Here is a 14,530-nt window from a genome sequence, read left to right as displayed (position 1 = left end):
TATTAGACAACTGTTTACATCAGGTTGAGTTCTTATGACCAGACTAGTTAGATTGTGAAGTTTGGTATCTATTCTAGCAACATATAAGGCAAGTGTATTTTAAAGCTCCATCTGGATGTTTAATTTATCAGAGTTGATGTTTAAAGCAGATGATATAGAATCTATTATACCTAATAAATTCCCCAAAACTCCTGCATCTGAAGGGCATTGGTGTTTGGGGTATCTGATTTTTTCAGGATTAGGTGCATCATATTTATCCAAAAAGCAAGATCAGGAGATTTAGTGAGTTATCCATTTGATCCGCCTGTGTCGTGCATTGGTCGGTCGCTGTAATGTTATTAAAATTTATTTTTTGTGGTATTATTATTGGTTTTAAATGAAAATGTTTGCAACTTACTATAAGTACTGGACTGAAGGGTCCATTTCGATTTTCTTATTTGTATGATTGATAGGGTCATCCAGGCTCAATTTTCAGCGGTGCTTGATGTTGATTGTTAACTTTGGTGTTGATATCTTCAGCCTCTGCTTCTTAGAGGCCTTTTGGTTTTGTTGACTTTCTTCGAAACATCTGACAGGGTTATTATTTTCACTAACACTGAGATGATATTTTGGTATCATCCAATTCCTATAAGACGTTTAATTTGGTTGAATATCGTCCAGAAATATTACCAAATTGTTACTATCATTGAGACTGAGATGGGGTTTTGATCTTTCCTGTACTACACAAAATACTGCAGTTGGACAAATTTGTTGGGTGAATGCCACTGTTTGTACTGAAGCTGTATGAGAGAAGGGCCTAATACAACACTTAGGATTTCATTAATTTTGGCCTTTACTATCATTGTGTGTGCACCTACATCCTTGTTTGGAACAACAATTGGAGGGACATTTGAGCGTTTGCTATCAATAGACTGTACCAGACATTTGCCTAATGCGGCACCGTGGGGGGCAATCTGCCACGATCAGCTACTGATGGGCACAGAGCTACTGAGGCTGGTATAGATGTAGACAGATCTTCATCACAATGGGTTTTATCCGATCGTTTAAAATAATTGATTATATGGGACTGTAATGACTAGACTGTTATCGCTTTGGCTAGCTGATAAGAGGCACTCGACCCAGCATCTAGTGTTGGCATTGTAGCTAAGTTGACCTGCAGATCTTGAGCCCCTGCCCCTCTTTATCAGCTGATGCGATACCTTGATCTTTTTTCGTAATATTCTGGTTTTTTTTGCAACTGTAAGGTTCAACGTCGGTGCCTAGACCTCATATTCTTTAACGACTTTGGTGACGTCAACAATGTATTGTTGAGAAAAGTTTACAAACGCCTAGATCTCATACACAACAATGATGAACCATGTAGAATAAATAAAGGTGGGTGGGGGAGTACATGAGGGGCTTGCAAACCACGCCTGGACCTGGTCAGACCATCTCTGCTACCCCTCGACTCAACTCGATGTGAAGTGAATATCACCAACAGTTGCCAGCCAGTGCCTCCTCCTCTTGCGTCACCAAGAACAGGTTAGAGGAGGAATGAGCACACTGGAAGTTGATGGACGGTGGTGAGGCACCAGGAGGGCCGAGATGCAATCTGTGGGTTGGGGTGGTTGATGTCAAATGTAATAGTATAGCTTAATAGGGCTTTTACTCTTGCCTCACAAGTGCTGCCTACCTGTACGCAACCTACCACATGTCACATCACAGGGGGCACAAGCACACCAGACAGTCAATATAGGCAGGTCTCACTGGTTAAGAATAAAATGGTCTTGTTGATTAAATTAACAGGGAGGAGGTAATGCAGAGACAAGCATATGGGCACGCAGGCCCCTCCTTGTGGTGCAAGCCGCACCGGGCTATTACCAACTGCTTGCACACCCCCATTGAGAGGACCGTAGCCTAATGCCTGCCCATACTGCTCACTATATGCCCCAATTCAATAAAGTTCACTCTGGGTCAAGGAGGCAAAAAGGCACCTACCGATCTGCCCGCTGTTGGACGGCACTCCAATACAACTTGAGAGAAGGAGGAGGGTGGAGGAGGGAGCAGAGGTGTGGAGATGACAGCGGAGGCGTGCAGTCCCACAAGCACAGCGTCGGCACACAGCACAATGCACAGTGCTGCTGCGGGGCGAGTTTGAGAGCTAGTCCTAGACACCCAATAAGATTTACTTCAGAGCCACTACTTGATCACCACTCGGGTCTGCTGTTCTCAGCTCTGCTGTTGCTACGTTGTCTTATGAAGCTTCCCGCACCACGACCACACCTTGCTGCTCTTGCTCCTCTTGCTCCGCTCAAATGCTCACCAAAAACACGCCCAACTGTTTCTGTTTCCGCAATGCAGAGCATACAAATTACGCACTGACCTAAAAAACAAGCATTTACAATGCAATAAATGCCTTTTATTAATGTGTGCTTTTTAAAACATAAATTAAAGGCATTGTCATAAAGACCTAAAAAGAAGTAATTTAAACTCAGTGCCCCCAACCAAGGTCAGCACCAGGTGCAGCTGCACCTGTCACACCGCCCAAAAGCCGACTCTGCATGTACTCCTGAAGGTGCTCAGAGGCCACTGTTGGGCGATTAGCAGTGGTTTACACATACATCAAAAAGCAAAAATGTGATGGATAAACTAAAGGTTGTGTTTTACTCCCACCACACATCAAGCTAAAGACCTGGCTCTTTGAACTTTCCCGCATTGAAAGCCAACTCTCCACCTTATTACAGGGCCTGAATCTTATCCTAACCAACCTCGCGTCACTCCACAACCCCCGCTCCAACCCCGACTCAAGCCCCATCTCCCCCCATCACTCCCCCCTTAGGCCTCCATACACCCCATCCGCGAATCAGTCAGTTCACCCTCTCTATTCCCAGGCCTCGAGACCAAAGAGGGCTATGAAAGCCATGTCCCTGGAGGAAGCATTCGAGCTGGCCTCCTCTTACATCACCCCTCCACCCCACGACCTGCAATCCACAATCCAGGTTATCACTGGGATCAGATCTGATCACTCTGTCCAGAAACCCCTCAGACCCCCTACCTCCCTCATCACCATCCCTACGGAACCTAAAATAGAGACGCTCAGCACGAACTGCTTGCTCATTAACTGCACGTCTGCCACAAAACATGCTACAGAGCTGGCAGAATCTATTCTCAGCCATGACATTGACATAGCCTTCATCACCGAGACCTGGCTCGATGACTCCTCTCCTCCGATCCTGGAAAAGCTCGTACCCCCGGGTTTCTCCATCATCAATAAAGATAGAAAAGGTCAAAAAGGCGGAGGCGTGGCACTTATCCACAACAAAAACCTATTGGTGTCTGAAAACGATATCATCACCTACAATTCTTTCGAATTCCTTACCGCCAACATCAAAACCTCCGACAATAATCTAGTGCACTGCCAACTCCTGTACCGTCACCCTGGCAACTCCGTCACGTTCACGGACACCTATCTGACCTAATCGCGCACTGCTCTCTCCGAGATACCAATAACATCATTCTGGGCGACCTTAACCTCCTCTGGAATGATAAGAACAGATTTCAAGTTCAAAACCTTAATGACCTACTCCATTCCAACAACCTCATCCAGCACTGTTCAAAGGAAACCCACAACAAAGGAGCAATCCTTGATGCCATCATTGCCAAACAAGACGCAATCACTATAAATCACATCCTTCTGGTTGACTGGTCAGACCATCACCTTATCCTATTCCACATCCCCCAACAGAACTTGTCTCTTCCCTCCATCTCAGTCCCCCCCTCATGGTCGAGAAACATAGCGCAGATCAACACAGTTGAGTTATAAGAGAAAATATCCTCCTCCTACCCATCTCCCCGGAAGGCCGCTCAACGGAAGAACTCACATCCCATTACACTGTTACCATGTCCTTCATCCTAGATGAACTTGCCTCCCTGAAACTGAAAAAACCCAGGAACATACCCTCCAGACCCTGGTTTAACAAGGCCATTAATGAGGAAAGAAGGCAACTCAGAGCCTCAGAACGTCTCTGGAGAAAGAATCCATCCTTCAGTTGTTACGATGAGCTCAGAGCAGCAAGAAGAAAGTACAAACAACATATCAATAATGAAAAATCCATTTGTATCTGCACCACGCTGGTCAAGGCCAAAAGCAGACCAAAAGAACTCTTTGACATCATCAAAAAAAAAAACGTCAAAGCCAGCGACATCCCTCGTCCAGCCTTCTAAAGCCTTATGTGACAACTTTGTCAACTTCTTTAAAGAAAAAATCACCATGATCGAATTCTCACTGGACACTAACCTTCATCCCCCCGACAAAGACTGCTCCCCAATAATTGAAACTTCCACGAGAAGGTGACCGACAACACCCTGGTCTTCCTTCGCCCCCATCACAGAATCTGAGATCCTCAACTTAATCTCCTTCTCCAAGCCTTCATCCCACAACCATGACCCCATTGCCTCCCAAATGGTCAAAGAGCTGAAACTCACCCTGGCACCACTGTGGTGCGAGATCATAAACAGCTCCCTAAAAACTGGCATCATACCAGACTGCCTTAAAGTCGGTCAAGTCACTCCACTCCTGAAGAAACCTGGTTTAGACTCAACCGGCCTGAATAATTTCAGACCTGTCTCCAACCTCCCCTTCCTTGCCAAAATCCTAGAAAAATGCATTCTCCGTCAACTGAACAATCATATTGACAATATCAATTTGCTAGACCAGCACCAATCAGGCTTTAGAAAAGGCTACAGCACCGAAACTGCAATCCTCAACATCATGGATGACATCTTCAACTCCCTCGGCTCAGACCACTGCTGTCTACTCATCCTCCTAGACTTGTCAGCAGCCTTTGACACTGTAGACCATAGTCTTCTCATCAAAGCCCTCAAAGAGTGGGTAGGTACAGACAAAGTGGTCCTCAAATGGTTGTCCTCCTTCTTCCAAAACCGCTCCCAAAGAGTTAAAATCAAATCCTTTTCCTCTGAACTCCTCCCCGTGAACAGAGGTGTCCCTCAAGGATCCATTCTCTCCCCTCAACTGTTCAACATATATATGGAACGCCTTACCGCCATTCTGAAAAAAGCAAACATCCCTTTTCATCTATATGCTGATTGCACCCAAATATACTTAGAAACCTCCTCCTTTAGCGACATCCAAAGATTCAACAATACTCTCAGAGAAGTCCAAGAATGGCTTTCAACGAACGACCTCAAACTCAATCAAGGAAAAACTGAGATCCTCCTCATCTCCAACAAGAAAGAAAACCCGCAAATCATTGATTGGTTGAAAGCTATTGATGCCCTCAACGGAAACCTCACCCTGGCAACCTTGGTCAAATCACTGGGAATCACCCTGGATCACAAACTATCCATGAACAATCAAATCAAGAACTCCGCCAAGAACGCTTTCCTCAATCTGAGAATCCTCAACAAAATCAAACCCCACATCCCTCCTTCCGACCTCAAACAAGCCACCCAATCCCTGGTGTTGTCCAGACTGGACTATGGGAATGCAATCCTCTCCGGCTCAGCTCGCTCCCACCTAGCTCCTCTCAAAACCACACAATGCAGCAGCCAGAATGGTCCCCGGAATCCAAAAATTTGACCACATATCTCCCGCACTCAGAGATCTAAAATGGCTCCCAGTGGACATGCGAGCCAGCTTCAGAACGGCCTGCCTCACACACAAAGCCCTGCACACAGGGAAACTGGAATACCTGGCCTCCAACTCCCTCTTACTCATTCCCCTGAAAACACGGAAGCAAAAGACTGCAGCCCGCTCTTTTGCAGGAAACGCTCCGAAAATCTGGAACGCTATCCCAGTTGACATCAGAACCACCCCCTCCTTTCCAAAATTCAAATGCCTCCTAAAAACCCTTTACCTCAACTGCGCCTTCCCAAACGCAATCACGGGACACACTCGCCCCCCTCCAGGCAGTCACCTGACAATGCGCTCTCACCGGGCAGCCATCAGACTTCGCTCAACCACTACCTACCCCTTGCCCCCTCCCCGAACTCTCCACCACTGGGATGTACCGCTAAGAGAAAATTACAGCCAAGTCTTGCCTCCTTGAGGCTTTGAGACTATCTCTTGACCCCTCTACCTCATGGCTTAGTCTCGGATCCCTCGACCTCTCTACCTCTTCGACACACCTTTGACACTCAGCAGAACTGTAAATTGTAACTCTTCTATATTTGCCATCCTTGACACTGTTCTGTATTTTGCCTCCTCTTCATCATGTTGTAAAGCGCTCCGATACCCTCGGGTCTGGCTAGCGCTATAGAAAACCTCTAAATAATGTGTACTGTGAGAAACCGCCATGTGCTGCAAACATTAATGGGTACTCGAGCCTTCAGATCAGCAAGTTAACAGCTAACACTGGAAGCCTATCAGAAGCAAGACTCGAGCCAGGATAGGAACAGAATGAAAACACTGACAAACGACGCCATAGGGACAACAGTCAGGGCAGCAGGTAAAAAACGAATCAAGAAAAAAACAGTGAACTCACCGCTATCATTTTTCAAACTATCGTTTGTTTAGCTATTATTAGTCATCATCCTCAAGTTTATTTCAGTCACCACATACGGTACAGTTTCATAGTTCATGAAAACACAATAAAAATTTGTTAAAATAGCATCATAATGAAAAAGCAGAAAATAATAGCAGCTACAGTGCCTTTGCAAATGATATAGGCAAAACAATATTTCATGAGACACTACTCTTAAAAATGTGTGTAAAAAGTGCACGACACATAGCAGCTATATATATATAAAGTGCAAGTAACAATCTATAAGTGAATAAACCTTGGGGCACATGAACAACATTATAAAGTAAGACAAGCCATACCAGCAATAGTCACATGTCCATGGACGTGCAAAAAGCATAATTAAAGAATCCATACAACAACGTGTTGAAGCCACGTGCAAGGGGCTGACTAGAACATACAATCCTCCAAACACTCCAGTGTGAATGTATATCATAATGGCCCGGGCCTAAATTCAGATGCCTAAGGCGCATTACAATAGCCGTCACACCATGGCATCTTTGCTGATCAGACACACACCAGCCAAATATTTGGACACCCGGATATGGATCTTCTCATCAGTGTCCCACCTCATTATCCTCAAGGCAAGTTCCATTTCCGAACCCCAAGTAAGAACCACATTGGTTGGTCTGATCTATTACATACGGGACACAAGCTTGGCAGAAAACAAAAAGAAATGGCGTAGGGATTCTTCTGCACATTTACATGAGGGGCATAAAGTGCGAGTGGGATGCCCTAGGCACCATCTAATACAGAAACTATTAATAACGCGTGCATATATCTTTGGCTGCATGCGCTAGTTAAAAAGAAAAAAAGCATATGTGGGGGCATGTATTGTTGCGGTAAGGTGGGGTATCACAAAAGCAGAATGGGCCTGATAGAGGGAGAAAAAAAAGTAAGAAGCGAGTGAAGAAAAGCGAAAGTAAATACCGTGCAGCTAAGAAAGCAGAGTGTGTGCAAATGTTTTGTCCTTCAAAACAGACGCAGAGCGCGTGCATATATTTTGTCCTGCGTGGGCACAGACACGGAAGGAGAGAGGGAGCAACCGAGCAGAGCCGTAAGCGTGCACTTCTCCTGTCACCCGTACGTGCACATCTGCTGTGTTTTCAGCTAAGCTGTGAGACGTACGCTTGCACGTGTCCTGTCTTTAACACGTGTGCACATGTCCTGTCCCCCTTCGCCCACCAAACCGACAACAATAGGTCTAACCTAGGCGACAGCGCGTGCGCTGCATCGCTATGTGAGACCTAAATATGAACACTTAAGGAGCAGGCATTTCTAGATCATTGGAATTGCCATCTCGAGTTCTCAGAAAGACAGCCAGTAAATGTATAATTTAGTAATGACGCATGCACTTGCCCATGTCATAATAAAAACACTTAGCAATAACAAGACGACAAAATCTAATTAATCGGTCCATTACAGTCCCATTGTTTCTGTTTTAGTATGAATTAAGAATTGAGTTCTCATTCTCCTACAAACAAAAAGTAGCCTGATCTTTCACGCTTGAATTTCTTTCACATTTCATAATACAACATTCTTCGCACAACTTTGCATTTCAATTTGTAGTTTTTCTTTTTGAGTTTTTTCACACTAGTTTCCAAAACTGGTTAAATATTACTCTTTTTAGTCTTTCACTTCTCTTTGCATCCAGTTTCATTAGACGTTGCGGAGGAACATTTAAAAAGTATGGAGCTGAAACAGAAAATGGTAAAAGTTGTACATACCAGTAGTCTACCAACCGAGGAAGTGGTAAATGTCCACAGATTGAAGCTACGGTGACAATGTGTCCATGATTAGTCTTTAGCATGGCTGGCAGAAATGCTTTTGTGGTCTGCACATAAAAAGAGAAGAATAACACATACTTATAAGACAGATGTGTAAATTAATGATTGATAGGTGGAACAAGTAAGAGCAGACGCACTCCTCGCGCAGCAGTGCTACAACCATTTTACTGTCCACTCACTTAGGTGTTCTGTTCCTAACCGACAACAGGCCAGCTGAAACCTCAACTGGCAACATATTTTTAAAAAAAGGCAAAAACTTCTCTGACTGTGGGCAAATGAGGCAACAACCAAATTTTCCCAGGCCCTGCTCAAGGGTGGGACGACACAGCATGGGCTTTTACTGCTCACTTCACCAGATGAACATCGCCTGTTGCCATTGATGTTAATTGTTTCAAAGCGCTGTAGGTTCCCAATCTGACCTGGGATCATTTAGGATAATAAATGTAAATGTATTGGGTCTTTACAACTAATTACATGCTGTGGCCACTGAGGCATCTATTCTGACTGGATCTATTCAATCTCAGATCAAACCACCTTTAATTTAATGACCGCTACTGCCTGGGGCCATTAATGCTTAGTAATGCATGAGGCCATTAGGACCTAGCAGGGAACATTGATTCTCATTGTAAATGTAAATGTACAGGAATTTATATAGCGCAAATCACCAAGCGGCTTCTAAGCGCTTGCTTTGGGAACCCATCCTGGTATTCCCCTGTGAGATAACCCCGGCAGGGTATCCGCAAGGTGAAAGCCAGGCATCCCGCCGCGAGGGGCCGTTGTGGCGATTAAGCAAGCTATTGCCCAGAGTCGCAGAGTGTGAACCCGTGAATTGAGTAGGCACCGGAGCGAGAATTGTCGAGTCCATGGACATTTTAGGACTCAAGACCCCGCAGAGCCGGGAATCGAACCCTGGTCCCGGGCTGACCTCTGCTTCCAGGTCTGCCTCCTCTAACCAGTGAGCCACACTTCTCCACTCCATCATTAGGTCTGTGGTCCATTGACGCTGAAGGACTCGTTTTGGAACCATTATAAAAGCAACAAAAGTCAATGGTAAAAAACGTAGGTTTAGGTTAACAGCAGATATGTAGCGCCTACAACATTAAACCTCAAAAAACAGTAAATACAACAGTAAGTATTAAGTCAACTTTAACTCCCACTCTCGCCATCGTGGTTTAAAGGTGACAAACTAATGAGAATAAGAACCTGATTGTCTATGGAAAATGTATTTTTGTTAACCTCTAGGCAGCTCTTGTTTAATGATAAATATATGAGCTCTGTTTTTTTTGTTACCAGATTTTTTTTTTTTTTTTTGCTTTTCAAAAACTTTTATTGACTTACAGAGTATTATACACAGCGTTGTGCCTACAACCCTGGGGCCGGCAGCGCGTGTCCGACAGTTCATCTGCATTGTGCGAGTGCATTGTACACAGCCCTATAGCCGACATCCCGGGGGCCCGGCGGCAAATGATTGATATAAGACAGTGCACTCCATTGGCACAGTCTGTACCGGTAATTATATGTGTCACTAGCACCCCAGACAAAAGCGTACTTCCACACACATGTAAGTCTCATGCCAGGCTCAATAAGCCGTGTATTATCTAACTGAACGTTACTCAATACGATCCTGAAGTCCTACCCCAACAAACCCCCCCCACAACTCGCCAACTGTCGCACTCCCACGTCAATTACCCAGTAGCTGCCATCCACAACCCTCCCTTTTACATTATGTGGACAAGACGTCCCGTGTCCCGGCCCTCCTCCCCAGTGTCATGTATGGGGTGCTGATCAGCGTTCTCCTCTGTTATGTCCCTCCTTGAGCACGTAGGGCAGTTAAGCATCACCAGTCTCTACTCCCCCTCTTAATAGGAAGACAGCCCTCCTATTTCCACATTACTCAGTACCCTCTCTTCGTGTGGTAAGTACTCCCATTAATCAGACTCAGCAAGTCCCTCATGAGTTTCAAGTGGGTTAATTGCTTCAGTCTGGTCTATCTCCTCCCCTTCCCCAGATCGTGTATACGTCAGATACAGACCTCAGAAATTTTTAGGCCGACTCTTGGGTGGAAGCAATTCACTGTATATTTGTAAATGTAAATGTAAATGTAGTATACTTGTAAAGCGCACAGCTGCCCCAGCAACGGGGCGTCCCGGCGCTGTATAACTCTGGGGAACCCGTCCTGGCTTTCCCTGTGGGATGGTCCCTTGCTGGGAGTCCCCAAGGTGGAGCCAGGCATCCCCAGAATTAGTGGGGCCGTTGTGGAGATTAGGCAAGCTAATGCCCAGAGTTGCCGAGTGGAACCCCTGATTAGAGTAAGCACCGAAGCGAGAATTATCGAGTCCGCTGACCAAGTTCCACGACCCTGCCGCGTCGGGAATTGAACCCTGGTCCCGGGCTGACTTCTGCTCTCAGGCCTGCCGCCTCTAACCAGTGAGCCACACTACTCCACAATTTTTTATTTCCGACTGAGTGCAACAATACAACATGTCTCTAGCCCATCTCGACTTGATCGGCAGTGGGCCCCTCATCCAACAGGTAGTTACCACCCTCCTGGCCATCAACAAAGCCATATCCGCCAATCGCCGTTGTGCAACCGGCAGCGGCCTGGAGTATCCTAGGAGAGCCAGCGCCGGGTCTGCAGGCATCTCCGTGTCTAACAGCAAACTGAGCTCCGAGAAAATTTCCTCCCAGAACTTGTTGACTCCAGGACAGTTCCACGCCAAATGGATAAAATCTGCAACTTGCACATGACAACGTTCACACTCAGCTGATTGTCGAAGCCCGTATCTATGTAGTCTCTCTGGAGTATAGTAAACACGTTGCAGAAATTTAAAATGTACCAATCTGTGCCTACCATTGAGAGATATTTTCCTAGTGCTAGTACAGCAATATTTCCACATCTCGTCTGTAATTTGTATTTGCAGATCATTCTGCCAGTCTGTCCTAGTCTTGGAGTATTGAAACTGCGTATGTCGGGGTCCCAGTTTATTGAGATTGGTAACTAGTTTGCGAGAGGACTTGGACTTAATCATGTACGTAAATTCTGGAACATCCGGCGGCTCTGCCATGTCCGGACCTAAAAGGTCAAGCAATGCTCTATGAACCCTGTGGAACTGGAAACGTAATAGAAGTGAGGCCTCTGGCTGCAAGGGGGGGATCTGTTCCCAGGTTTTAACCACCCCGTCTATGAACAGGTCGTCCATCTTCGTGATTCCCAGATCATGCAACGCTCTTGTGACTCCTTTCTCTTTCAGCGGCGCCAGCCATACCGCCCAGTCTATCTGCATAAGTGGGGAATACAGTAGGTCACAGCCCTGTGCCTGTACCAACGCATGCCAAGCATGGTTCGTAGCCTTGAGCGAATCAAGACTACCAATACTACGGTCTACTGGGAAGCAAACAGTGGCCGGCAGAGGGGAGGGGTCCGCGAACAACCGCTCAAGAATTACATGGGGGATATCGTGGTCTCCATGTATCCAGGTATGGAGGTGAGCCGCCTGCGCCACTCTATAGTATCTTTCCATGTCCGGCGCGCCCAGTCCCCCCATCCCACAGGGAAGCATCAATGTCGTCCAGCGAACTCTGGGCTGCCCGCCACCCCAGGCCAGCCTGATAAGCACCTGGGTCAGCTGTTTAAAAAAGGCCTTGGACAGCACCACCGGGATGTTATTAAACAGGAAGAGGAATCTTGGCAAGACGACCATCTTCATAATGGCTATCCTGCCCATAAGGGACAATGGGAGCTTGCACCATACTTCAACATCCTCCACCAGTTTTGTGTAAGCCACCCCATAATTTTCTCGTACCAAAACATCTGGATCCGTGTGAAGGTGTATCCCTAGGTACCTTACCGAGTCAGTAGACCACTGCAATGGGTATTCCATCTCAAACGGTAGGGTTACAGGTGTCAACGGGAACGCAACCGATTTCGTCCAATTTACTTTCAGACCGGAGAGGGCCCTAAATCGGACTACTTCTCTCAATACTGAGGAAAGATTATTTTCGGGGTCACGCACATACAACAGAGTGTTGTCAGCGTACGTGGAGATCCCTATTTTGTAGGTTGGGAAACTAATACCCTCCAGTCTATGGTATTCCCTGATTGCACATGCCAGAGGTTCCTTATTGTTACCAGATTTTATTAAGCATTTCTCCACTTGCATATTACGACAGTACAGTAATCCAGGTCGTTTCATTGGGTATTAACATTTCCACAGTGTTCTCATTTGGTGCACGTGCTGCTAATCTTTATGGCCCAATGAGGTTAAAACTATAACATTCATTAACTTCCCACTCCCCTTCCCCCAAGTCATCGTGGCAGTGAATCTCATGTAAGGTACTGAGGCCAAGTGCATTATAGGTTTCCTATTTGTGTGTGCAGGGCAAGGTGATGTGATTTTTAGTGAAGTAGTCACTAGTGTCTCGATTATTTGGCGATTGTGAGTGTGTTATTTATAATTCACATGTTTATGTCTGGCCTTATGTGGTTTCTCTTTCATCTTCCGAGGTATCTAGGTCTGGATACTCGAGCTTGTGTACTAAGGTCTCCCAGATCCTAGCTATCTCTTTACGCCATAGGCCCCTCTTAGCCTCTCGCATTAATATGCGTCCCTCACATCCTGCCCATTTCAGGAGTTCTTTGCTCCAGGTGGCCAACTTGGGTCCCCCCTTCAATTTCCAGTTCCCGGTTATTTCTCGTTTTGCCAGAATATACGGCAAGTCTCGGAATTTGCTGGTGACTTTGGTCTTTGCCGGATGGGGAAACCGGCCCAATACGTAACAAGCCGTCAAGCGTGGCAATTCCCTATCTATAACCTCGCTCACCGTCTGGTCAACACCTTCCCAGAATTCATGGAATGGGGAGCAGTTCCAGAACATATATGTAGGATGTGAGCCTGGAGTGTGCCGCATCGAGGGCAAGCCGCGTCCTCTACTTGGAAATATTTGCTGATGCGTTCGGGGTTCAGGTATACTCTATGCAGGACATAATAGTTTATCACCTTGAATCGCGCATTTCTGGTTACCCTTGGTCTCCCAGCTAGTGTATTATCCCATTCCTTGGCCGGAATTGGAATAGCCAGATCCCCCTCCCACTGGAGTCGCAGCTTCTCTAATGAGCGTAGGCCATCTGTGCGGAGCGCTCTATATAGGCAAAACACTGCTTTGATGGTGCCTGCTGATAAGGCCATATAGTAGCAAGTCTGCTGTGATGGGGGTTCCGTGTTTCCCATCCACCAATGCTTGTGAATGGCTGTCGTCAAAGCTCTGTGCAGCAAAAAATTTCCTTGAGGTAACCCAAACTCCGCCCTGAACGTTTCAAACGGTAGCATCTCCGAGTCCCTATAAATGTCATCTACTTTTGTCGCCCAGCTTCCGACAGGCCTCTAAAGCCCGCTAGTTCCCCCTGTGTGGGAGGGCTTTTAACATATCTAGAGGAATGTCTGTTGGGTATGGGATCCGCACTCCTATTCTCTCCAATCCTCAGCTCCAGCATTTGGATAGTACTTTAAGCTCTTGAGGGTCTCCTGTTATCGGTCTGTTCACCCTGAGTAACACCCGCAGTAAGTCAATCAGCGAAGTCCTAGCTTGTTCAGGAGCATCTGCCTGTTACAGCTCTATTGCTATATTGCGCTCTTGCCACTGCAGCTGATCTTCTATGTAGTAGGTTTCAAAGTTCAGAGTTGCCAGACCGCCTTCGGTCACGGGTCTCTGCATTAGCGCAAGTGCAAGTCTTCTACGGCCAGTGCCCCATATAAAGGTCCGAATCTGGGAATCGAAATCTCTAAAGAATGCTCCCGGAATCCACAAAGGGAGTGTGTTCAAATAAAATAATATAGTGGACGGGGTAGTGCCACCATTTTAAGGAGTGCTATCCTACTGACAACTGAAAGCCGCAAGGTCCACCAAAAGTCCATAGCTGTGCACAAGCCTCGGTATGCTCTTTCTATGTTGCCCTCATAGAGGTCTGACCAATTATGGTAAATGTGGACTCCCAGATATGATAAGCACCTGGGTTCCCACTACAGTCACTCCAGGTCCGTCGGGTGTTGGCCCATTCGTGTCACTGGGAATAGCCAGGATTTTGGTCAGTTCACTTTAAGTCCAGATATGGAGCCAATTCTCTCCAGGAGGTCGCGGGTTCCTGTCAAATTTTTGTCTCCTCCTTTTAAAAACAGTAACAGGTCATCAGCATATAATACTATATGATGATATTCCTGTTTGAGTTTC

At 46.2% G+C, this 14,530-nt stretch overlaps 1 protein-coding gene across 1 annotated transcript in view; it reads right to left on the bottom strand.

The window, feature by feature from the left end:
- LOC144819744 (17-beta-hydroxysteroid dehydrogenase 13-like) overlaps window positions 1-14,530 on the bottom strand; it is a 236,628-nt gene that overhangs the window by 107,424 nt on the left and 114,674 nt on the right. The window contains exon 4 of the mRNA XM_078677506.1: window positions 8,246-8,352. Coding sequence (XP_078533632.1) covers window positions 8,246-8,352 — 107 coding nt within the window. The remainder of the gene's footprint in view (window positions 1-8,245; window positions 8,353-14,530) is intronic.

This window comes from Lissotriton helveticus, chromosome 2_1 (assembly GCF_964261635.1).
Source record: "Lissotriton helveticus chromosome 2_1, aLisHel1.1, whole genome shotgun sequence".
Taxonomy (NCBI): Eukaryota; Metazoa; Chordata; class Amphibia; order Caudata; family Salamandridae; genus Lissotriton; species Lissotriton helveticus.
Note: the sequence above shows the minus strand (reverse complement) of the source record. Positions and strands in the feature narration are given on the sequence as shown.